Here is a 24,085-nt window from a genome sequence, read left to right on the forward strand (position 1 = left end):
TAAATGGTAGGTGCCTGGAACTCACTGCCTGAAAGGGTAGTACAGGCAGAAACCTCACATTTGAAAAGTTCTTCGAGCAGATTCTGGAAAGTGAATTACGTTAAAATAGCTTGATCAAATTGGATCAAATGGGGGCCTGTTTTGGAATTGTTTTCAGGATTCTTTTGAGTCATCAGAGAGTGCCACACCAATTGAAAATTATGCAGTCTCTCCCCTTTAGCGGAACTGAGCTTCAGGAAATATCTGACGTATTAAATAGAACAGCCGAAAAATATTAGTCTGGCTTCTCCACTGTGTATATAAAACATAAATTCGTGCAAGCATACCATAATAACAGCCTCTGGGTAAATAGCTTCTGTGATGACATCCCGATTGTGTGTGATGTATTCCACCATCTCATTCAAACCTGCCCGCTTCACCTCTTTGTATTTGAGGTCACTGAGAGGGTCAGTGACAAAGTCAAAGAGAACACAGCATTGTCGTAATTTCTGAACAAATAGCTCTTCTCTCTCGTGAGACTGTGCATCTGTGAAATGGAGAAGCACATTTTAAAAGTGTTGGACTTAACAAGAGCATTTTATTATACTATGCATTTGAGAAAAACCAACAATACTTGTTTAAATACATGCAATTACATTATAGACAATAGTTTTCTCCAAAATTTACAGAGGTGTTCATTCAGGCATTTAAAACTATTTTAAACGTACAAAACAATGGTAATAAAAATGCAAAATAAATCAGAGCAGCCAGTCCTGAACTCATCCGTCCGGAGCAAGTGTATTTATCAACATTTGGTACGGTAGAGAGGAAAACACCCATGTTTCAGATCTATTGTCACCAGAGATAGATCGGGCGCAATTTCAGTTAATGAATTAAAAAGAATGATTACATTATGCAATGTTAAAACATGCCATTTACTCATTTTATTTCTTTTAGGGCATGGACACTCTGGCAAGGCCGGCATTTATTTCCCATCCCCAACTGTTGGAGTGGGATTTTCATGATTTAGACTCAGTGAAGATGAATGACCAGTAACGTATTTCCCAATCAGGAATGGTATTCCTCTTGAAGGGGAAGCTGAAAGCGATGGCAATAACATGGACCGTTTACCTTTTAACGTCATTGTCACAGGTCGAGTTGAGAAGTGCTCCTGCAGAGCATTGTGCAGATGGTACACACTGTGCACTCGTGGAAAGAATAAATGTTCAGGTGATAGATGTGGTCCAATTACGTGGGCTGCTTTTGTTCTGTTTCACTCAACTGTTGCTATAGTTAAACCCTCCAACACAAGTGTCGTGTCTTTAATTGCATTCGTGACTTGTGCCTTGTAGGTGGTGAAAAGGCTTTGAGGCGTTGGGGCGAGTCACAAATCAAAAGATATCCAGATTTTGATCAGCTTTTGTTGGCTGACTACTCTACAGCAGCGAGATCAAGTGTAGACTCGGTGGCAGTTTTGGTGAACACTTGCGCTCGGTTCACCAAGGCCGGCTAGATCTCCCGGTTGCAAACTATTTTAACTCCTCTTCCCATTCTCATGCTGACCTTTCTGTCCTGAGCCTCCTTCATTGCCAGAGTGAAGCCGCGCGTTAACTGGCGGAATAGCACTTCATATTTCACCTGGGTAATTAACAACCCGATGGAATGCACATTGAATTCTCCAATTTCAGATCAACTAGTAACTCCCCCATCTCCCTTTTCCCCCCATCCCCCCCCTTCCCTGTGTCCCAACTGTACTCTCCCTCATTTCATCCCTTCCCCTCCACCTACATCCTTCCTCTAGCTTTACAATTTGCAATCTGCAGCGAACAATCTTTGTGTTACGAAATGTGGTAGAACAATGCCTGGAATTTCAGAAGCCAATACTAATAAACTTTGTTGATTTCAAAATGGCATTTGATAGTGTACATAGAGACATCCATGGGAAATTCTTAAAGTGTTTGGCATCCCAGAGACTTCCATAAACATCTTCAAGAACCTGAAGTATCCGGTTACTGCGTCAAGGTTGATTCAGGAAACGCAGAATTCTTTGACATTGTCACAGGGGTAAGACAAGGTTGCCTTCTATCCCCCTTAGTTTATTGTCAAGATCCACTATGTCATGCGGAAGACAATGAACAAACCTGACTTTGGAATACTGTGGAGAACAGGAAGATGCCTCACAGACCTAGATTTTGCCGATTACATTGCACTACTAGCAGAGTCGAGACACGCCCTTCAAGAGATGACAACTGCTCTGGAGGAGAATGCATCAAAGGTTGGATTAAAGATCAGCTGCCAGAAGACTAAGACTATGCAGACAGGAGACCAGCAGCCAATAGATCAACTGATAATCAATGGGGAACCTGTGGGAAATGCCACAAGATTTACCTATCTTGGCAGCATGTTCACAGTAGATGGAGATGTAGAGGTCGACATTAACTCCCGAATTGGTAAAGCTTCATCAGTCTTCAGACGAATGCAGCCAATATGGTCTAGTGGCGGGATATCCAAGATGCTAAAAGTCAAGCTCTTCCAGTCCGTAGTCCTCCCTACAGCCCTCTATGCCAATGAGACATGGAAAATCAATAAGACAAAAAAGAAATTGGATGCATTCCAACAACGCTGCTTGAGGAAGATCCTGAAGACTAGCTACAGAGACCACATCACAAACTAGGAGATCTACCGTGAAACTGCAACAAAGCCTCTCAGTCTGGACATAGGGGTACGCAGGATGAAATTTGCAGGACATGTACTCAGAATGTCACCAGAAAGTGCACGTAAGATAGCAATGACATGGCAACCTGACGGAAGAAGGAAACAAGGCCGACCAAAACTCACAGAGACGCACATTCCGGTAGGATTTGGAAGCCCGGGACGCATGCCTATCGAGGGTGGAAGACGTTGCACATTACCGAACAGAATGGCGAAAGCTTGCTGCCCAATGCACTCAACTGTGTGGGAGGAACTAAGTCCAAGTAATCCTTTCGTTTCACACCTTGTCTCTGCACCTCTTGCCTTTGTCCAACCTATCAAAAATCGCCCTCACCTGTATCCACCTATTATCTGCCAGGCTTAATCCTTCCTATCCTAACTTTGTTCCTTTTCCCCCCCCCCCCCCCCCCCCCAGCCGCTGAGTTACTCAAGCACTTTGTGTCTGGAAATATCTTCATGAATCGAATATTACACACTCATTCTCATTTGTGATGTTGTAATGGTGAGTTGTGAAGCAACTGAAGATAGTTGAACATATTGGAAGTCCTGTCACAATATTCTGAGATGATTGGCCTTTAACAACTTCCCATATTCCTTTGTATGAGGTGTAACTCAAGCCACTGGAGTGTTCCACCCTCTCGCAACTGAGCCCAGTGGTCACAGAATACAGAAACAGGGCCTTCTATCCACCATGTACATGCCGTCCCCTACGCCTATCTACACTCATTCCAGTTTCTTGCATTGTCAGTGGCCTTCTCTACCTTGACGATTTAGGTACTTGTCCAGGTGCTACTTAAGTGCCCTGAGAGGTATCTGCCACCACCATCTATTCAGGCAGAACATACCAGATTCCATTCACAGTCTGTCTGAAACCATTTCCCCCTCAGATCCCCTATAAATCTACTTTTCACCTTAAACTGATGCCCTCATCATTAGTACTATTAGGTCACCTCTCAATCTCCACCCTTCCAGGCAAAAAAATATTGATCTAACCAATCTCCTCGTTGTCAAATGCTCCACCCTAGGTGCCCTTGCAATATCCGGGTAAATCACCTCTGCGCCCTCTCTGGCATCATTACACCTTCCTGTAGCGCGGCAATCACAACTGCACACAACAATCAAGGTGTGGCCTACCCAATGTTTTATAAAGCCAGAACATCATGTCCCCATTCTGATATTCTACACTATGGCCAATGAAGATAAGCATACCATATACCTTCTTTATTACTTTATAATTATTGTCACATGCACACATCTACCAGTAAAATTTTGCTTTGCCTTTTATCCAGCCAAATCAAACCATTCATGAATACAATCATACCTATTTGAATTTTGCGCTGGTTGGTCTGGCTGATATATTGTCTCTAGTCTTAAGCTTGTATCCTTTTGAAATCGCCAGCCCATTCATTGGGCTTTGCCTCTGTCTTTGTCCTTGCGTCTGTGTCAGGATTGTGCTTCATGTTTTCCTGAAATTTCACTTATGTTTTTATGCTCTCTGTGTATATATTTTTCCTGAAAATCACAACGATGGATCTCATCAGCACATTTGATGTTCTTATAATCCGTGTGCTGCTCCATCCTATGCTCAATGTCATTTGCCAGCTGAATGAGAGGTTTTAATAGTTTTTTAACATTCATATTTCTGCAGTTTTCTGTCAGTGACTTTGACGCTGAATTTTTAATTTTTCTGTAAAAGGGCTTGGGTTTCAAGCAGAAAATTCCAGACAGTTTGTAACAAGGGTACAAGAAACCTAGGGTAAAAGATGGCAATGCATTTCACAATAGTCCATATTCTGCGATCAAGGGCCTGAAATCACCCCTCCACATGGTTTATAGGGTCATAAGAATCACATGGCACAGAAACAGTCCTTTTGGCCTAACTTGCACATGCTGGCCAATATGCCCCATTTACACCAGTCCCATCTGCCCATTAGCCCCATATTCCTCTAAATCCCTCTATCCATGTACCTGTCCTGATACCTTCAAAATATTGTTAATAGCACCTGTCTCAACTACCTCCTCTAGCAGCTTGTCCTATATACCCACCACCCTCAGTTTCCTATGAAATCATTCCACTCTCAATTTAAACCTATGTTCCTTCATTTCCTCAACTCTGGGTAAAAGACTGCTCACTTATCCTATATATTCCCCTCATGATCTATACACCTCCATGAGATCACTCCTCATCCTCTTGCACTCAAAGGAATATAGTGCTAGCTTGCCCAACCTCTTCTAATAGCTCACGCCATCAAGACCTGGCAACATCTTTGAAAATCTTCTCTGCATTCTTTCCAGTTTAACATCATCATGTGGTGTGGCGGCGCCTAACGGCAGCAGCTCGACTACAGTCCGTCTGTCTTTTTTTCAATTTTGTCTCGTTAAATGTATGTCTTGACTCTAGTTTTTATTATTTTTCTTTAGCTGTGTATATGTGGGGGGTGGGGGAAACCGTTAATCTCTTCCCTGTACGGGGACCCGACTTTTTCCCTGTCGGGTCTCCGATGTCGTTGGGCCTAACATCGTGGAGCCGGCGGCGGCCACCAGTCTCCAACCGGGACCAACCTGAGGTCTCCAGTTGTGGAGCCTGCGGACTCGCCATCGCGGAGCTGGCCGACTTCGGAGCGGGGAGAGCTGTGGTGGCGCGTGGCTGCGACCCGACTTCGGAGCTTCGGCCGCAGGACCGGTGGACAGGTACATCGGGAGCTCGCAGGTCCCTGGTGGGAGACCACTTTTCGGAGCTCCCGCAACGGCAACCTCTCCAGCTGGAATCGCGGGGTTTAAATTACTCGGAGCGGGGCCTAACATCGCCCCGCGCGGCTTAAACGGCCGAGGGACTTACCATCGCCCGCCGGGGGCTTTAGCATCGTGAGCCCCAGTCACCTCGATGCTGCAGTTGGACTGCTGGACCACGGGAGAAGAACAAAGGGAAGAGATAAGACTTTTGCCTTCCATCACAGAGGAGGTGTTGGAGATTCACTGTGATGGATGTTTGTGTAAACTCTGTTAGGTGTGGGTCTTGGTTTTTTTTGTAATGTAAGACTGTAGAAAATGCAATTTCTTTCAAACCAAGCTGTTTGAATGACAATAAAAGGCATTCTATTCTATTCTATCATCTTCCCCACCCTGTCTTCATATAAACTTCATCTGCCCATAACTAATTTAAAGCTAATGGAACAGTGGTCGCTAATCCCAAAAGGTTCACCCACAGACACTTCAGTCACTTGCCCTACCCAATTTCCTGAGTAGATCAAGCATTCATTCACTTTACCCAGGCAGGATAGAACTACCCCAATTCCAACTGAAGGATTTACATTAGAGCATTGTTTAAGAAAGAACTGCAGATGTTGGAAAAATTAAAGGTGGACAAAAGTGCTGGAGAAACTCAGCGGGTGAGGCAGCATCTATGGAGCGAAGGAACAGGCGACGGTTTGGGACAAGACCCTTCTTCAGACTGATGTGGGGGGGGAGCGGGAAAGAGAAAAGAAGAAGCGGCGGAGACAGTAGGCTGTGGGAGAGCAGGGGAGGGGAAGGAGGGAGAAAGCAAGGACTACCTGAAATTGGAGAAGTCCATTTTCATACTGCTGGGGTGTAAACTACCCAAGCGAAATATGAGGTGCTGCTCCTCCAATTTGCAGTGGGATTCACTCTGGCCATGGAGGAGGCCCAGGACAGAAAGGTCGGATTCGGAATGGGAGGGGGAGTTGAAGTGCTGAGCCACCGGGAGATCAGGTTGGTTATTGCGAACTGAGCGGAGGTGTTGGGCGAAGCGATCGCCAAGCCTGCGCTTGATCTCACCGATGCAGAGCAGCTGACACCTAGACAGCGGGTGCAATAGATGAGGTTGGAGGAGGTGCAGGTGAATGGCTGCCTCACCTGAAAAGACTGCTTGGGTCCTTCGATGGAGTCGAGGGGGGTGGTGGGATACTTTACATAAGGGGATACTTTACATAAGAGCATTGTTCCTTTAAAAGTCAGCTTTGTCATTGTATACTCTGCCATGAGTAGCCTCTTGGCTCCATTTTTTTTTTGTTTGGACTTGAGCTTGCAGTTTATGGACATCAAACTTTGACACCACTATTTCTTGGTTAATGTTAGTCTTCTATTAGGTACTTGCTGATGCCTTAACAGCAAGTTGTGTCTCTTGTCAGCTAATGCAACATTTCCCATGTATATATTAACTTTGCTGATATTTTATTTTCCATGACTGCCTTTGTTTTATTTCCATTTTGATTCTGCTTTCCTTCCTACCTTCACCCCTTTCCCAGCCTGCCCTAGGATTCTACCGGCCCTTTGTTTGCTCTCCCACTCTCCCTCTCTCCCATCTAAGTTAAAGTTTATCTTTTGGTTCTTGAATTGAATTGAATTGAATACCTTTATTTGTCATTCAGACCTTTCGGTCTGAACGAAATGCTGTTGCCTGCAGCCATACATGTAATAATAACAAAACACAATAAACACAAATTAACATCCACCACAGTGAGTTCACCAAACACCTCCTCACTGTGATGGAGGCAAAAGTCTTAGAGTTACTGTCTCTTCCCTCCTCTTCTCCCTCTGCGCCGAGGCGATACCCCACCGGGCGATGGCGGCCCGGGGGGTGGTCGAAGCTGCCCGCAGCTGTTGCAACGGGTGCTCCGGAAAACAGGCACCAGCCAGTGACCTGCGAGCTCCCGACATTGTCCTCCACCGGCCCGCGGCCGAGCCCAGGATCCAGGTCGCCGCCGCCTCAGCCGCCGTAGCACCGTCTCCGCTCCGCACCGGGCCGCCCACAAGGCAGCGTCTCAGCCCCGCACCGGGCTGCTCACACGGGAGCACCTTCCAGCCAGTAGCCGTGCCGGCCGCACAGGAGTGTCTCAGCTCTGCACCGTTCGCCCTCACCGGAGCGCCGAGTCGTGCCGCTACCCGGACGTCGCCACAGCTCGAAGACGGCCAGCCTCGCGTTGGTGAGTCCTGGCTGGCTCTACCTCCGGACCCTCGAGGTCGGTCGCAGGTTGGAGGCCGCCAGCTCCGCCATTAGGCCTCAGCGCAGACGGGGGAAGAGAAGGGGGATACGACAAAAAGTCGCATTCCCCCGAAGGGAGAGACAGAAAGCTCTGTTTCACCCTCCCCCCACACACATAACACCACCTAATAACCAAAAAAATTACTAAACTAGACAAAAAAAACCGACATAAAAAGTAAAAACAGACAGACTGCAGGCGAGCCGCAGCTGTATCACAGCGCCGCCACTTCCGGAACTTCTTCATCGGTTTTTTAAAAATTCAACACGTTTGCACCAGGTTAAGGGCCTGTCCCACTTGCATGTGGTTGCGTGCGTTTGAGCAGAGTTTACGCGAAGTTCGCGCGTGACGTCATTTGCGTCATGCTTACCAATCTGCTGGGCAGGAGGCGGGCCGACTGAATTTGGGCCTCGCACGGCATCGGGCGGTGATGTCATCACGCAACGCCACGCCGGGCGGTGACGTCATCGCGCAACGCTACACGCTAGGCGTACGCCGTCAAGACGCTGCGTACGACCGCAATGCGCCTGCGTGCCGACAGGCCATTGGCGCGCGAAGATTTCGGCCAATGCAAGAATTTCAGAGCCCCGCGCGATGTCGGGACCAGCCTCGCACAACTCGCGCTTCTAAGTGGGACAGGCCCCGCGGCGCCATACGGTGCCCGTCCGCCTCAAGCAACCACGAGGTCGCGTAATTTGTGAGTCAAGGTCTCGTAAGTGGGACAGGCCCTTTAGTATTATAATTCCATGGTTTTACACAGCTTTAATACCATTGTTTGAGTTTAAAGTTGTGTCGTTAGGCTCGTCAGCTTTCATGAGAAAAGGGTGCAGTCTGCACTTTTAGCCATATGTGCATCCCCATCATGCTCTTGGCTGAATGAATGTTGCCCAACTGATCATGTACACAAGAAAATAGAACAGTTTGGCTTATTATTGGAGTATGTACAGTGAGTACAGTGAACAGCTTTTTATTGTGTGCTATCCAGTCAAAGACTATACATGATTATAATCAAGCCATCCAGTCTGCAGGAAAAAGGTACAACATTTAGGGCAAGATAAAGTCAGATTAAATAAAGTTCAAAAGTCTCCAATGAGGTAGGTAGGAGGTCATGTCTGCACTCTAACTGGTGAGATGACTGTTCAGTTGCCCGATAACAGCTGGGAAGAAACTGTCTCTGAATCTAGAGGTGTACATTTTCAAACTTCTGTACCTCTTACATGATAGGAGAGGGGAGAAGAGAGAGTAACTGGGGTGAGACTGGTCATTGATGATGCTGGCAGCCTTGATGAGGCAGTGCGAAATGTAGATGGGGTCAATAAAAGGGAGAGTTGGGCTACATCCGCAACCCAGCAATTCCTTGCAGTCTTGGATGGAACTATTCCCATACCATGCAGTGATGCATCCCGATAAAATTATTTCTACGGTGCATCTTTCGAAGTTGGCGATGGTTGTTGGGGACAGCTATTCTTCCTAAGCCTTCTAAGGAAGAAGGGGTGTTGGTGTACTTTCTTGATCATAGCTTTAATGTGGCTGGTTCAGAACAAATTGCTGGTGATATTTACTCCTAAGAACTTGAAGGTTTTAACCAAATCTACTTCAGCGCCATCAATGTTTTGCTTTGCTTCATGAAGTAAAGCACAATCTCCTTCGGCTTACTGACATTGAGGGAGAGGTTGTTGTCTTGGCACCAGCTTACGAAGTACTCAATCTTCTTCCTGTACTCTGTCCCGCCATTATTTGATAACCAGCCCATTATGCGTTGTTGTCTGCAAAATTGTAAATGGAGTTGGATTGGTATTTGGCTGCAGTCACGAGTGTATAACGAGTAGTGTAAGGGGCCGAGAACGCATCCTTGCAGGGTACCTGTTGTGGACGATTTGTCATTTATCCTCACTGATTGTGATTTGTTGTACGGGAAATCAGGGATCCAATTGTCAAGGAGAGTGCGGAGTCCACGTGTTTGTGGAGATGAGTTTGGTGGGGATAACGGCATTGAAAGCAGAGCTGGAGTCTATGAATTGGAGTGTGACGGAAGTGCTCTTCTTTTCCAGGTGTTCCAGGCAGACGGCATCAGCCGTGGACCTGTTGTGACGGTAGGTGAACTATTGTGAATCAAGGCTGCTTGGCCGGCTGGATTTAATTTGCACCATAACCAGCCTCTTGATGCACTTCATGATAGTGAAGTGAAGGCCTGTGAACGGTAGACCGTATGGCATGAGATCTTGCGCCAGGGTGACAGTAGTCTTCATGAAGCAGGTGGGTACTTCAGAACAGAGTAGGGAGAAATTAAACCTATCCATGAACACTCCCACTAGTTGGTCCACGCAGTTCCTAAGGACACGGTCATAAGGTCCATGCCAGTTGCTTTCCGTGGATTCGCCATCAGGAAGGCTAATCTAACTTCTGCAACATATGACCCTGGGAAAAAGGCACACAATCTGACAGGACAGATGTTATCACCCGGTTGGCCTTCTCGGCCTCTCATGTCTGCTCTGCCGTTCAATAGGATCAAGGCTGAACTGAAGTTTTTTAAATTAATTTTGGAATATGGTAATCATTAAAACCAATCATTAAAGTTCATTAATTGCACTTGAGAAGGCAGTGATGATCATTGACTTAAGCCACAGCAGCTCTCCCATCTGAAGAATACACCAGACTGCTGCTAGGAGGGAGCTACCGTATATAGACCCAAACACAATAAAGGAAAGGCTGTATGTCTTCTTGCAAGGATGTTATAAAGGTGACGTTTGGCAGTGTTGGAAAGCATACAAACAAATAATCATTTGCATTTAACAAAGTAGTTTAATGTTGAACTTTCTTTTGCAGCTTAATTTTTATTTATTTTTTAAATCTTCCCCAATGAATTACTTCTCAATTAGAGGATAATAATAATAATAATAAATTTTATTTATGGGCACCTTTCAAAAGTCTCAAGGACACCTTACAAAAATTGAGCATGTAGAGGAAAAACATGTAAGGGGAATGAAATAAATAGTAGAGACATGACTAGTACACAAAGTAAAGACAGAATTCAGTACGAGGCAATTAATGCACAGATGAAAAGGGACGGGGTCGTGGGGCTAAGGATAGGCAGAGGTGAACAGATGGGTCTTGAGGCGGGACTGGAAGATGGTGAGGGACACGGAATTGCGGATCAGTTGGGGGAGGGGGTTCCAGAGCCTGGGAGCTGCCCTGGAGAAGGCTCTGTCCCCAAAACTGCGGAGGTTGGACTTGTGGATGGAGAGGAGACCGGCTGATGTGGATCTGAGGGACCGTGAGGGTTGGTAGGGGGAGAGGAGGTCAATGAGATATGGGGGGGCCAGATGGTGGAGGGCTTTGTAGGTGAGGATCAGGATTTTGTAGGTGATCCGGTGGGAGATGGGAAGCCAGTGAAGTTGTTTGAGGACTGGAGTGATGTGATGCCAGGATTTGGTATGGGTGATGAGTCGGGCGGCTGCGTTCTGCACCAGTTGGAGTCGGTTGATGTAGGTGGAGCTGATGCCAAGGAGAAGTGAGTTGCAATAGTCCAGTCGGGAGGAGATGAAGGCATGGATGAGTCTTTCAGCAGCGGGCGGTGTGAGAGAGGGTCTGAGTTTGGCGATGTTGCGGAGATGAAAGAAGGTTTTAATGACATGGCGGATGTGAGGCTCAAGGGAGAGGGTGGAATCAAATATCACGCCAAGGTTGCGGGCCTGGGGAGATGGGGAGACAGTGGTGCCGTTGATGGTGAGAGTGGGGTTATTGATTTTGCTGAGTGTGGCTTTGGACCCTATGAGGAGGAATTCTGTCTTATCGCTGTTGAGTTTGAGGAAATTATGTTGCATCCAGGTTTTTATAGCTGACAAACAGGAGTTGATATGGGAGAGGGGGGGTTGTGGGGTGATTTGGTGCCAAGGTAAATCTGGGTGTCATCAGCGTAACAGTGGAAGTCCAGATTGAAGTGGCGGAGTATCTGACCAAGGGGGAGGATGTAGATGATGAAGAGGAGGGGGCAGAGTACGGAGCCTTGGGGAACGCCTTGAGTGACTGCGGCTGTAGCAGAGGTGTGGTTGTGGAGAGAGATGAAGTGGGATCTGTTGGAAAGGTAGGAACGGCGCCAGCTGAGTGTAGAGCGTTCAATGCCGAGGTCTTTGAGTCTGGTGAGCAGGATGTTATGGTTCACTGTATCGAAGGCTGCGCTCAGGTCGAGGAGGATGAGGATGTTGAGGGAACCAGTGTCAGCAGAGGTGAGGAGGTCGTTGAGGACTTTGAGGAGAGCAGTTTCTGTGCTATGGAGGGGGCGAAAGCCAGATTGGAGGGGTTCAAGTAGGTTATACGCAAGGAGGTGGGAATGAAGTTGCGACGCAATGATACGCTCCAGGGTTTTTGAAAGAAAGGGGAGGTTTGAGATTGGGCGGTAGTTAATGAGAGAGGAGGGATCAAGACCAGGTTTCTTTAAGATTGGTGTAACGGCAGCAGTTTTGAAAGCGGAGGGGACAATTCCTTGGGACAATGAGGAGTTGAAGAGATTAGTGAGGTAGGGGCAGAGAACGGGGAGGCAGGACTTCAACAGGGGAGTGGGGAGAGGGTCGAGGGAGCAGGTAGTGGGTTTGGAAGAGCTGATGAGTTTGGAGATTTCTATAGGGGTGACCTGGTCAAACTGGGAGAGGAAGCAGTGTGGAGGAGGGGTAAGGAGGTCAGTGGAGATGTTGAAAGGGGGGGCCTTGGTAGGTGGTGGAGTAGATGCTGGGGAGTCGGGTACAGGGGATAAAGATTGATAGATGGTGCTGATTTTATCAGCGAAAAAGTGGAGGAATGAGTTGCAGAGATCCGGAGTAGAGGGGGTGGGATACCAGGGGAGGGGAGGGGGGACGGGGACTGACCAACCATTTGTGCCTAGATGTGCGAAGTACAGGAAATTACAAAAATAAATAAAATAAATCCAGAAATCATGGCCAAAGCGATAGCCTTTTATTTTTTACCTTGAGTGATGGAGTCTAACTTAAGGCCACAGGTTTAAGGTGATGTGAGAGAGGTTTAAAGTAGATCGGAGTGGTATGCTTTTCAACCCCGGGGGTACAAATATCTGGAACAAGCTGCCAGAGGTGGTGTCTGAGGCAAATGCAATTACACTATTCTAAAGGCTTTTGGGACAGGTACATGCTTTCGAGAGACGCAGGGAAATACAGGCCTAATGCGGGCAAATCCTATTAGTGTAAAGCTGCATTACAATCAGACAACTATTTGCTCTTGGGCTTTCAAGACTTACTGGAATAGCTTCTTAAATAAACCCTACTTCTTGATCGACATCTTGAGACTTAAATTGCCATCTTTGGCTCCTTAAATTGCCATCTAACTTTCGTTTTAAAAATACATCAAGACCTCTACTACCTTTCTAGCAGGATTCAGCAACTCAATCCCTCCTAAACTCTTTGGCAAAATATTTTTTTCTCAGCTCTTCTCTAATCCTTCTCCTAGGTTAAATCACTCCCGCTGGTTACAGACCTCCGCAAAAATAGGTCCATCCTATTCAAATCAAGACCCTTAAATTCATACAAATACCAATTCTCTCCTCAGCTTCTTTGCTATGAAATCACCACAAAACAAGAAATGTAACGTTTAAATATACAGTCACAGCTACATGAATTTTCACTGCACCATCATGGTTCTCATGACGTGGAATGTAAAAATTGTCCCTAGTGGGTGTAGGATAGTCCTTGCTTTCCCCCTCCTTCCCCTCCCCAGCTCTCCCACAGCCTACTGTCTCCGCCTCTTCCTTTCATCCCCCCCTCCCCACCCCCCCATCAGTCTGATGAAGGGTCATGACCCGAAACGTCACCTATTTCCTTCTCTCCATAGATGCTGCCTCACCCGCTGAATTTCTCCAGCATTTTTGTTATCATTCACACAAGTTCTGTTCTCCAACTTTCCTCACCCACTCCCTACACATTAGGGGCAATTTTACAGAGACAAGTTAACCTACAAAACCAATGTGTCTTTGGGATGTGGGAGGAAACCTACACGCTTGCAGGGAGAATGTGCAAATTCAACACAGACAGTGCCCGAGGACAGGATCGAACACAGATCTCTGGCGTGTGAGGCAGCAATGTCAACCAGCTGTGCCACTATATTTAATTTTCCAACACACAAAAAATTATATGTTGATAACTGGTTACTAAAAAAAAAAACAAAAAAACCTATCCATTTTCAGTCTTAAATCTCTAAGTGACGCTATGTCCCCCTTTACAGCTACTATATGTTTTAATTCAGATCAAGACTATGGGGCAGTATATTGGCCATAAAGTTGCTGCCTAAAATTGCCAGAGACCCGGAATTGATCCTGAATATGGGTGCTGTCTGTATAGAGTTTGCTCCTTTTCCCTTTGATCACATAGGTTTTCTCCGGGTGCTCTTGTTTCCTTCCACATTCCAAAGGTGTGCAGGAACCTTTTTCAGACCCAACCCAAAATGTAATATTTTCCTTTTGTCCAGAGATTCTGTCTGATCTGTTGAGTTACTCCAGCTTTTTGTGTCTGTCTTCAGTTTAAACCAGCATTTGCAGTTCCTTCCTACACACACGATACTATACGATAGAACTTTATTAATCCCAGGAGGGAAATTGTATGTGTATAGTTATATATTCATATATAAATATACACCGTTTTGTTTTCTCGTTTATAACATTGTTGTGCTGCTGCAAGTAAGGATTTCATTGTTCTAACTGGGACGTGAGAGAATAAAACACTCTTGACTTATGTCGCTGATGTGTGGGATAGAACTAGTGTACGGGTGATCGGTGGTCGGCGTGGACTTGGTGGGCCGAAGGGCCTGTTTCCACGCTGTATCTTTAAATTAAACTAAAAACACTAAAACCAGAGGAAATCTAAATAAGGGTCTCTACCTGAAACGTCACCCAATTTCTTCTATCCAGAGATGCTGGCTGTTCCATGGAGTCCCCCCGCACAATTAAACCATCTTCACCCCGCCATAGGTACCCAACCAGACGCAACTAAATTTAAGGTAGCTCTTTTTTCCTAAGAACCCTTTTTTGCTTAAGTCCAAGTCAAGAGTCAAGAGAGTTTTATTGTCATGTCCCAGAGGACAATAAAATTCATGCTTGCTGCAGCACAACAGAATATGTAAACATAATACAGACCAGGAGATAAAAGTTCAGTGTGTCTATATACCATGGACCATATTTATATAAATATATTATATTTATATATATATTATACATATACACATATATATATATACACATATATACATACATACATACAATAAATAAATAGATAAAATGCAATAGGTTTTTATTTTTCAGAGTTTGGAGTTTGGTAGTAGTGGGTCCACTCCAGTTTAATTTCCATTTCGAATATTTTTAGAGGACCAGGAAACCAAGAAGCAAGAGTTACTCCAGCTCCAGGGAGTGATTCTGCGTTGGTTTTCAGCGGTCGCGGTGAGGCGACGACCAGACAGAAATGGCGGCCAGAAACGGAGGGAGAAAGTGGCCAACGCTGACCCGTTGCCGTGGCAGTGCGCATGTGCAGGCCGGCCGTGCCGGCGGATGAGGAGCGGGCGGAGAGTGGAGACCTGAGACCCGGACACGGGTGGCGGGCGGAGACGGAGAGTGACAGAGAGAGTGCTAGAGAGGGGGCCCGCTCAGAATTAAACGATGCTTGCCAAGCCGGGCAAAATGGCATGGCTTTTAAGTTGCCCGGTGGTACTGTAGGTCACCATTGGCACCTGGGCAACCGCTAATTTCGAGCCCTGTCTATGACAACTACTCTCAAAGGATACCCAAGCATGAATGTAGCCTCAGGAAGGACACTAGTCAACTTGAGTGGAATTTCATAGCCTGGAGATCAAAAAGGATGTGCCACAGCCAAACAGTAACAATCAGTGCTTGTCTCTTGCAGGAAAGCATTTGGAGCAGGCCTGTTCAGTGCCTTGGCTGAAAGGTGACTTTTAACTCCAACTAATTCCAGGCTGTTTGCACTAAGCAAACATACAGTGCCCTCCATATTTGCCTCTACTCCACAATTTGAGATTTGTAATAGAAAAAAAATCACGTGTGGTTAAAGTGCACATTGTCAGATTTTAAATAAAGGTCATTTTTATACCTTTTGGTTTCACCATGTAGATTTCACAGCAGTGTTTATTCATAGTCCCCCCATTTCAGGGCACCATAATGTTTGGGACACAGCAATGTCATGTAAATGAAAGTAGTCATATTTAGTATTTTGTTCCATATCCTTTACATGCAATGACTGCTTGAAGTCTGCGATTCATGGACATCACCATTGCTGGGTGTCTTCTCTGGTGATGCTCTGCCAGGCTTATACTTGTTTCAGTTTTCTCTTCAGCATATAAAATACATGCTCAATTGGGTGATCGACTTGGCCACTCTAGAATTGACCATTTTTTAGCTTGGAAAAACTCCTTTGTTGCTTTGGCAGTATGTCTGGGATCATTGTCTTGCTGTAGAATGAACCGCCAGCCAATGAGTTGAGGCATTTGTTTGAACTTGAGCAGATAGGATGTGTCTATACACTTCAGAATTCATTATGCTACGACCATCAGCAGTTGTAACATCAATGAAGATAAGTGAGCCGGTACCTTCAGCAGCCATACATGCCCAGGCCATAACACCCCCACCACCGTGTTTCACAGATGAGGTGGTATGTTTTGGAACTTGGGCAGTTCCTTCTCTCCTCCATACTTTGCTCTTGCCGTCACTCTGATATAAGTTAATCTTCATCTCATCTGTCCACAAGACCTTTTTCTAGAACTGTGGTTGCTCTTTTAAGTACTTCTTGGCAAACTGTAACCTGGCCATCCTATTTTTGCAGTGGTTTTCATCTTGCAGTGTAGCCTCTATTTCAGTTCATTAAGTCTTCTGCGGACAGTGGTCATTAACAAATCCACACCTGACTCCTGAAGAGTGTTTCTGATCTGTCGGACAGGTGTTTGGGGATTTTTCTTTATTATAGAGTGAATTCTTCTGTCATCAGTTGTGGCGGTCTTCCTTGACCTGCGATTAGTAAGCTCACCAGAGCTCTCTTTCTTCTTAATGATGTTCCAAACAGTTCGTTTTGGTAAGCTTAAGGTTTGGCTGATGTCTCGAACAGTTTTATTCTTGTTTCTCAGTCTCATTATGGCGTCATTAGGACAATTTTGGTCCTCATGTTGATAAATAGCAATAAAAATTTCCAATGGTGATGGAAAGACTGGAGGAAAGACGAGGTGCTGAGAGTTCTCTTATATCTGCATGAAGGAGGCAATGAAACACACCTGAGCAATTACAAACACCAGTGAAGCCATGTGTCCCAAACATTATGGTGCCTGGAAATGGGGGGGGGACTATGTATAAACTGCTGTAATTTCTTTTTTTTTAAATATTTTATTTTTATTTGAAGTACAGTAAATTACAGTAATACACATCACATATATCTTATTACATTTGTTGTACCACTTCGTTTTTCGAGCTTTAAAAAAAGGTAGAAATAAAAGAAGTAAGGAAAGTGAGCAAGAATCGTGAAGGTGCAGGAAAGTGTTGGGAGAAGAAAGCCCCTTAGGGAAGAAGTTAGAGAAGGAAGTAAAGAAAGAATATAGACCCTAGAAAGAAAAGAAAAAGGAAAAACAATCGCTCTATTATAACACAAAACTCCGCAAAAAAGGATATACCAACCGTGTTTTTTAAATTTTTTTATTTTATACCCCCCGTTACCAGATCCTGGTACCATTTATATTTTAAATTACTATTGCACCTCATGCTTGTAATAGTTCCATAAATGCAGACCACGTCTATTGGAAGTGGTCTGCTTTGCCTGCTAGGAGGAGTCTCATCTCTTCCAGGTGTAATGTTTCAAACATGTTTGAAATCCACATTTTTATTGTTCGTATTGGAGCATTTTTCCAAAATTTAAGCATAAGCTTTTTTCCCCATTATTAGCCCGTAATTAAGTAAGTTCTTTTGAAACACGCTTAGTTCGGGGTTACTTTCTGATATTCCAAAAATGATCCATTCTGCTTTTGGTACAAGTTTTATTTTAATTAATTTTGTGAAGATTTCAAATATTTCATTCCAGAATTTTTGGATTTTTATACAAAAAACAAGAGTGCACTATGTTAGCTTCTTGTGACTGACATTTATCACAAATGGGTGAGACATTGGGGAAAAGTTTATTTATTTTAGTTTTTGAATAATATAGTCTACGTAATGTTTTAAATTGAATTAGAGTATGTCTTACGTTGATCGAGCATTTATGCACATATAGTAAGTGTTTATCCCAGCTCTCTTGAAATTTTTATAGCTAGTTCTTGTTCCTAGTCTCTTCTAATACCATCGGTTGTAGGTATTTCTATATTTAAAATAATGTTGTATAAGTATGATATTAGATTTGCTGATTCAGCCTTTGTCTTCATGGCTTCATCCAATAAGTCTGGGGGCATGTTATGATAGTCTTTTGTGTATTTTTTCAGATAGTCACGGATTTGAAGATATTTAAAATATTGATTATTTTTCAAATTATATTTCAGTTGTAATTGTTGAAATGATAATAATTTTCCTAATTCATACAAGTCTCCGAGTATTTTGATTCCCATTCTTTCCCATTGTGTAAATGATTTATCTATAATTGAAGGTTTAAACGATGGGTTATTGACTATTGGCATTAAAAGAGATAGATTTCTTAATTTTAGATTCTGTTTTATTTGTTTCCAAGTTCTAATTGTGCTATGCATCATTGGATTTTTATTATAATTTTTGTTATTCAGATTCATTGGTGAGAGGAGAGTCGCTCCCGTATTACACGGAGAGCAGTCCTCTCTCTCCATTACAATCCAGTCCACCTGCTGGGCAGAATTGTCCAGCAGGTGAATCATATTTTTAATATTTACTGCCCAATTATAGTACATAAAGTTAGGGAGCGCTAGACCACCCATCTCTTTTGGTTTACTAAGGTGTGCTCTTTGTATTCTGTGGGATTTATAATCCCATATAAAATTTGTAATGTCTGAGTCTAGTTTTTTGAAAAACTTTTTTTGGAAGATATATAGGTATTGATTGAAATAAATATAGGATTTGTGGTAAAAAGATCATTTTTATAGCATTTATTCGACCTATTAAAGACATCGGGAGCATTTTCCAGAATTTCATTAGGTTATTTAGTTTCTTAAGTAAAGGGCTATAATTGGCATTAAACATAGCGTGATAATTTCTAGTGATTTCAATTCCTAAATATTTAAATTTTTCTGTGGCTATTTTAAAGGGGAATTTCAAGAGAGTCTTTCGGTTTTATTGACATAATTTCACTTTTGTTCCAGTTTATTCTGTATCCTGAGAAAGATCCAAAGTCCTCAATTAGATTTAATATGTTTGGTATACTGATTTGGGGTTTTGTGATATACAGTAGTACATCGTCTGCGTATAAGGATATTTTGTTATTTGAGTATTTTGTATTATAACCGTAAATATCCGGGTGTGTTCTGATTTTTTCAGCTAAAGGTTCAATTACCAGAGTAAATAACAGCGGTGATAATGAACATCCTTGTCTATTGCCCCTTGATAATTGGAATTTCGTAGATGGTATATTATTAGTTAATATTCTAGCTGTGGGTTTGTTATATAATAATTTTATCCATGCGATCAAGTTCTCTCCCATTTGAAATGAAAACTGCTGTAATTTCTACATGGTGAAACCAAAATGTATAAAAACGGCCTTTTAAAAAATGTGCACTTTAACCACATGTGATTTTTTTTCTATTACAAATCTCAAATTGTGGAGTACAGAAGCAAATAAATAAATGATGGGTCTTTCTCCCAAACATTATGGAAGACACTGTATGACAGTGTAGATCACAGTGGGGGAAAAACCCATATGATTAGAAAGCTTTTTATTTTGGAGTGGTGGTGGTGGTGGTGATTAAAGGTAGGGGGAATTAGTGTGTGTCTAACACCATGCCAGGTGGAATCCGTAATTTCATACACTCCCAACTGTCTAGCATCTATGATGTGGAATAATTTTAGATTTAGCATCACATCTCAGATTACTACTTGTATAGCACAAAACAGAAATTAGTCACAAATATTTTTTATGCCAATGATTATTTTTCTACTAATCAGAGCTGATATGTTCTGTTTAAATCACGACGTTATAAGCAGTGCAAGCAAATTATTGAAGCAATTACATTATCCATTTTGTCAAATTGGAAAATTATGAATAGGCCAGAAAACAACTACAAATCAGGTCCATTTGAAAGAGCTGCTTTTGGAATGAGATCAGGCTTTGATAATTTAACAATCCAGCTTCTGCATGGGAAGTTCCGGTCTGGTGTTACTGAGATCCAGCCATTAATTTTCCAAATTGGATTACATGCAAATGCGTTCAGAATACAGAAGCAATTGGTAATGAGTGTTCTGCACTGAATTATTGGGTCAGATGATATAAGTGGGAGAAAGAGCATTGCAGCAAACAAATGGAGGAGAGCAGCATTGCAAAGCAGGAATACGTCTCTCCACCCATAAGCATATGTTGCCATTCACAATCATAGCCCATGTCCCAGGCATCATTTCCCCTTTACCTGATCCCCAGAGACCTCAATTAAAAAATCCATCTACTTCCTCCTTAAATGCAACCACTGCTCTGTCCTCCACAACTCTCAGACAGAGAATTCCAAAAACAATGTTGATGGATGCCATTACAAGCCAATTGAATACCTGCCATTCAGGAAGAAAAAGAAAAAACAAATGTTACCCTAACATGTCTTGATAGGGGCATGACTTACCTTTAAGTGCTGGCAGTTTCTGCAACTCCCTGTTCTTTGCCAGGTTGAAGCGGGATGAACTCTGGCGTCTCTCTTTCTTTACAATCTGTGGTCCTCCAGAATACTTGATTTTGTTAAGTTGAGTTTGAGGAGGAGCACTGTTACTGGGCCTCTTGTTTGCAGTCGGCTGCTGTTGGGCCTATACCAAAATGCAAAAACATCCATGTCAAACTACACCGAAAAACGTTAAAAAAAAAAAAACTTCCACTCACTCCCAATCAGAACACTTCCAACTAGCATATGCCAAAGAATGCTTTACGAGCGCTGAATTGCCAGAGCAAGGCCACACGCAAACGGTAATAATGACACCTCATATTCCACTTGGGTAGCTTACAACCCAACTGTACGAACATAGAATCCTCCAATTTTAGTTAACCACGCACAACCCCCACAAATCCTCCCCAAACCTGCCAACCACCACCCTCCCCCACCCCCATCCAATTAAGCAAAGCGTGCACTGCTTTAAATAAACAATTTTTTGCAGAGGACTTTTGAACCTCGAACTGCTAGTAGCGATGGACTTGTGTTTCAGTCATGTTGAAGCAACCTCACTGATCGCTACAAAGATTTCCCCACGATTTTCTCTACTTTATAAAGAGTTTTGTCTAACATTGATAACTGCAATGTGGTATGCATCAGCAAACAAATACAAATCCATCTGATTCACAAACATACTTAAGAAAAAATATTCACCCTCTTCACTGGACATGTGACACCAGTCCAGAGTGGTGATCAACTCAACTATCCTCTGAAATAGCCCAGATATTTCAGTTCTGAGCATAATTAAACATGAACAAGAAATTATGAACTTGTCAGTACATATGTATCTTGTTAGCAATAAAAAGGGTGTCGTCTTCATTATAGATTTTTATTGCTTCCAACTCTAGAACTACAGGCTTGAAGGGAAAGTAACTCACTTGTGAACCAAACATTGGTGTGAGATGCATTGACATGAAATTTTCTTCCAATTATGAAGAACATGCAGTGGAGGAATTACACATTTTGTGCTGCCGAGATCTGTTTTATTTTTTTTTAATATTTTATTTTATTAGAAGTACAATCATATGGCACCAAAGTGCCCAATATATATTTTCATAATACATTTTATGTACAGCTTCTTATTTTTTTTTTGTTATATTAAAGAAAGATTAGAATAAGAAAAAGAAATTAGATAGTAAAGGATAGAAAAGCGTGAGATATATAGTGTGTGAAGAAAAAGAAGAAAGACGAATGAGTGAAGAAAGTTGAGGGGAAAAAAATAGAAAAGAGAATAAGACATTAAAAAAAAATTTTTTTTTAAAGGGTAAGATCATTGTTTATAATCTTGACCAACCCTCATCCAGTCCTGAAACAGTTAGTTTTTACAATTGTGTTGCACATGATTCCAAAAATCGCTGTTTTCATAGAGATAATTAATACATCAGTTATTATCCTTAGAACTATAAAACTCTGTGTGTGTGTGTGTGTATGTGTGTGGGGGAGGGGGATAGTGGTCGAGAGTGAGAGAGCGAGAGTGTGAGAGAGAGTGTGAGTGTGTGCGTGTGCGTGTGTGTGAGAGACGCCACAGGCCGCCCCCTCACTGTCCCACTATGCCAGGGGTGTCAAACTCGCGGCCCACGAAGGGGTCCGATTCTGCCCGCGGGATGATTTCCCCGATGCTAGAGCGGGCTGCAGCTGTCCCTGGTGCCAGATCGGACTGCGTTCACACGTGCGTGGTGCGATCCGGCGCCCATAAAGTTGCATTTTGCCCGTGGCCTAAAATTAGTTTAAATGATTTTGACACCCCTGCCAATATGCCAATAATTTTGGTGTCATCTGCAACCTTACTAACCACCCCACCTATATTCTCATCCAAATCATTAATAAGTGCAACAAACAGTGAACCCAGAACCAATCCCTGTGGCACATCGTTGGACACAGGCCTCCAATCTGAAAGACAACTTTCCACTACCACTATCTACTTTCTTCCATGAAGCTAATTTTGTAACCAATTTGCTAATTCACCCTTCATCTGTGTTCTAACTATTCTGGGCGCACCAATCTCACGTGGCCTTGACATAATCATTGCTAAGGTCCAAGAAGAGATAATCTGTTGCCCTCTTCAATACTATTTTTCATCTCGTCAAAAAGCTCAATCCAATTGGCGAGATGTGACTGCCCATGCATAATGCCACGTTGACTAACCAGTTCTTACCTTTCTTAATGTTAATAAATTCAAGACCTTCAGAATCCCTCCCAATAACTATTTCTCTACTGATATTGGACTTACCGGAAAATAATTTGCTGGCATATCCCCAAAAATAAGTTCTCCTCCTCTCTCCGGCGAGAGTTCAGCAACATCGTCTCTCACTGCTCCCCCTTTGCGATTCCTCCTTTCCTCCGACTACATTCTATCTTTGTCCCGTCCCCTCCCCAGACATCAGTCTGAAGAAACGTCGCCCATTCCTTCTCTCCAGAGATGCTGCCTCACCCGCTGAGTTACTCCAGCATTTTGTGTTTACCTTCGATTTAAACCAGCATCTGCACTTCTTTCTTACACACAACATTAACCGTCGCTTGCAAAATTAGTTCAGAGTTATCTTAGGCAGTCAATAGCTGTCAATGCACGTGATTGACTCAGTTCTTTAGCACTGTGCTGGTATCGCCTACTGGTTGCACGAGACTTGAGTTTATCACGTTAGCATTATGCTGCACATGTGGCATTTATACAGGCAGTTACGTTTTTTGATTTGATGATGAAAGAGACCAAAAGACCAAAGAATATAGATGTGAAAAAAAATTGCAACTAGATTGGCAGTCTCTTCAGGTTTCGACCCAAAACATTACCTTGCTGTTGCGAGTTTAAAATTCCATGTGCCATCATTCCACCCAACTTTCCAACTGATCTATAACCTGCTGTAACCTCAGAAAAGCTCTCACTATCCATACCACTAATGTTCTTGTTTTCCACCAACTTGCTCATTATATATCTCCTATATTCACATTCAAATGTGTTCTCCGGAGCTGGTAGGTCTTGCAGTTTAAATTAAACTAATCTTTGGTCACCCAAGTCCTCTCTTTGACGATCTGGTTTCAATTTTTGATTGTGCACTATTACAAACATTTGTTCCATCTTTCTCAGGTAAAACATCGCTTTGTGTAGAAATTGGACTCGTCAGCAGACAAGATTAGAACAAGCACTGATCTTAAGGAAAAAAACTTTGGCTATTTTTTCGTTGAAGAATTTGGCAACAGCAAGAAGTTTGTTGATGCAATGCGAGTTGACAAAATAATTTGTGATCCCTAAACCTCCCACCACTGTAAAACAAATCAAAGATGAAGCAAATTGCAGATCCACGAGAAAATGAAATGCGGACCACATCCATGAACTGTTAATCCCATCTATTTTGTTCATCTCAATGCCAACTTTTGTTCTCAAAGTACGTAGAACAACTACAGCTATCACCCAATTTATTGCACAATTTAAAAAAGATTAGCCGTATGTAATCATGTTTGATCATAAGTAGGTGGTCGTTTTGTCATGTTAACGAATTGACATCCAAAGCTCTAATGACCACACAAAAGCATCTTGTTCCCATTTCCCCAGACAA

At 43.3% G+C, this 24,085-nt stretch overlaps 1 protein-coding gene across 1 annotated transcript in view; it reads right to left on the reverse strand.

Annotated features, from left to right (window-relative positions):
- ppp2r5d (protein phosphatase 2 regulatory subunit B'delta) overlaps positions 1-24,085 on the reverse strand; it is an 83,585-nt gene that overhangs the window by 38,429 nt on the left and 21,071 nt on the right. Inside the window, exons 3-4 of the mRNA XM_033020622.1 lie at positions 20,457-20,634; positions 327-526 (exon numbers count right to left, since the gene is read on the reverse strand). Coding sequence (XP_032876513.1) covers positions 327-526; positions 20,457-20,634 — 378 coding nt within the window. The remainder of the gene's footprint in view (positions 1-326; positions 527-20,456; positions 20,635-24,085) is intronic.

This window comes from Amblyraja radiata, chromosome 5 (assembly GCF_010909765.2).
Source record: "Amblyraja radiata isolate CabotCenter1 chromosome 5, sAmbRad1.1.pri, whole genome shotgun sequence".
NCBI lineage: Eukaryota > Metazoa > Chordata > Chondrichthyes > Rajiformes > Rajidae > Amblyraja > Amblyraja radiata.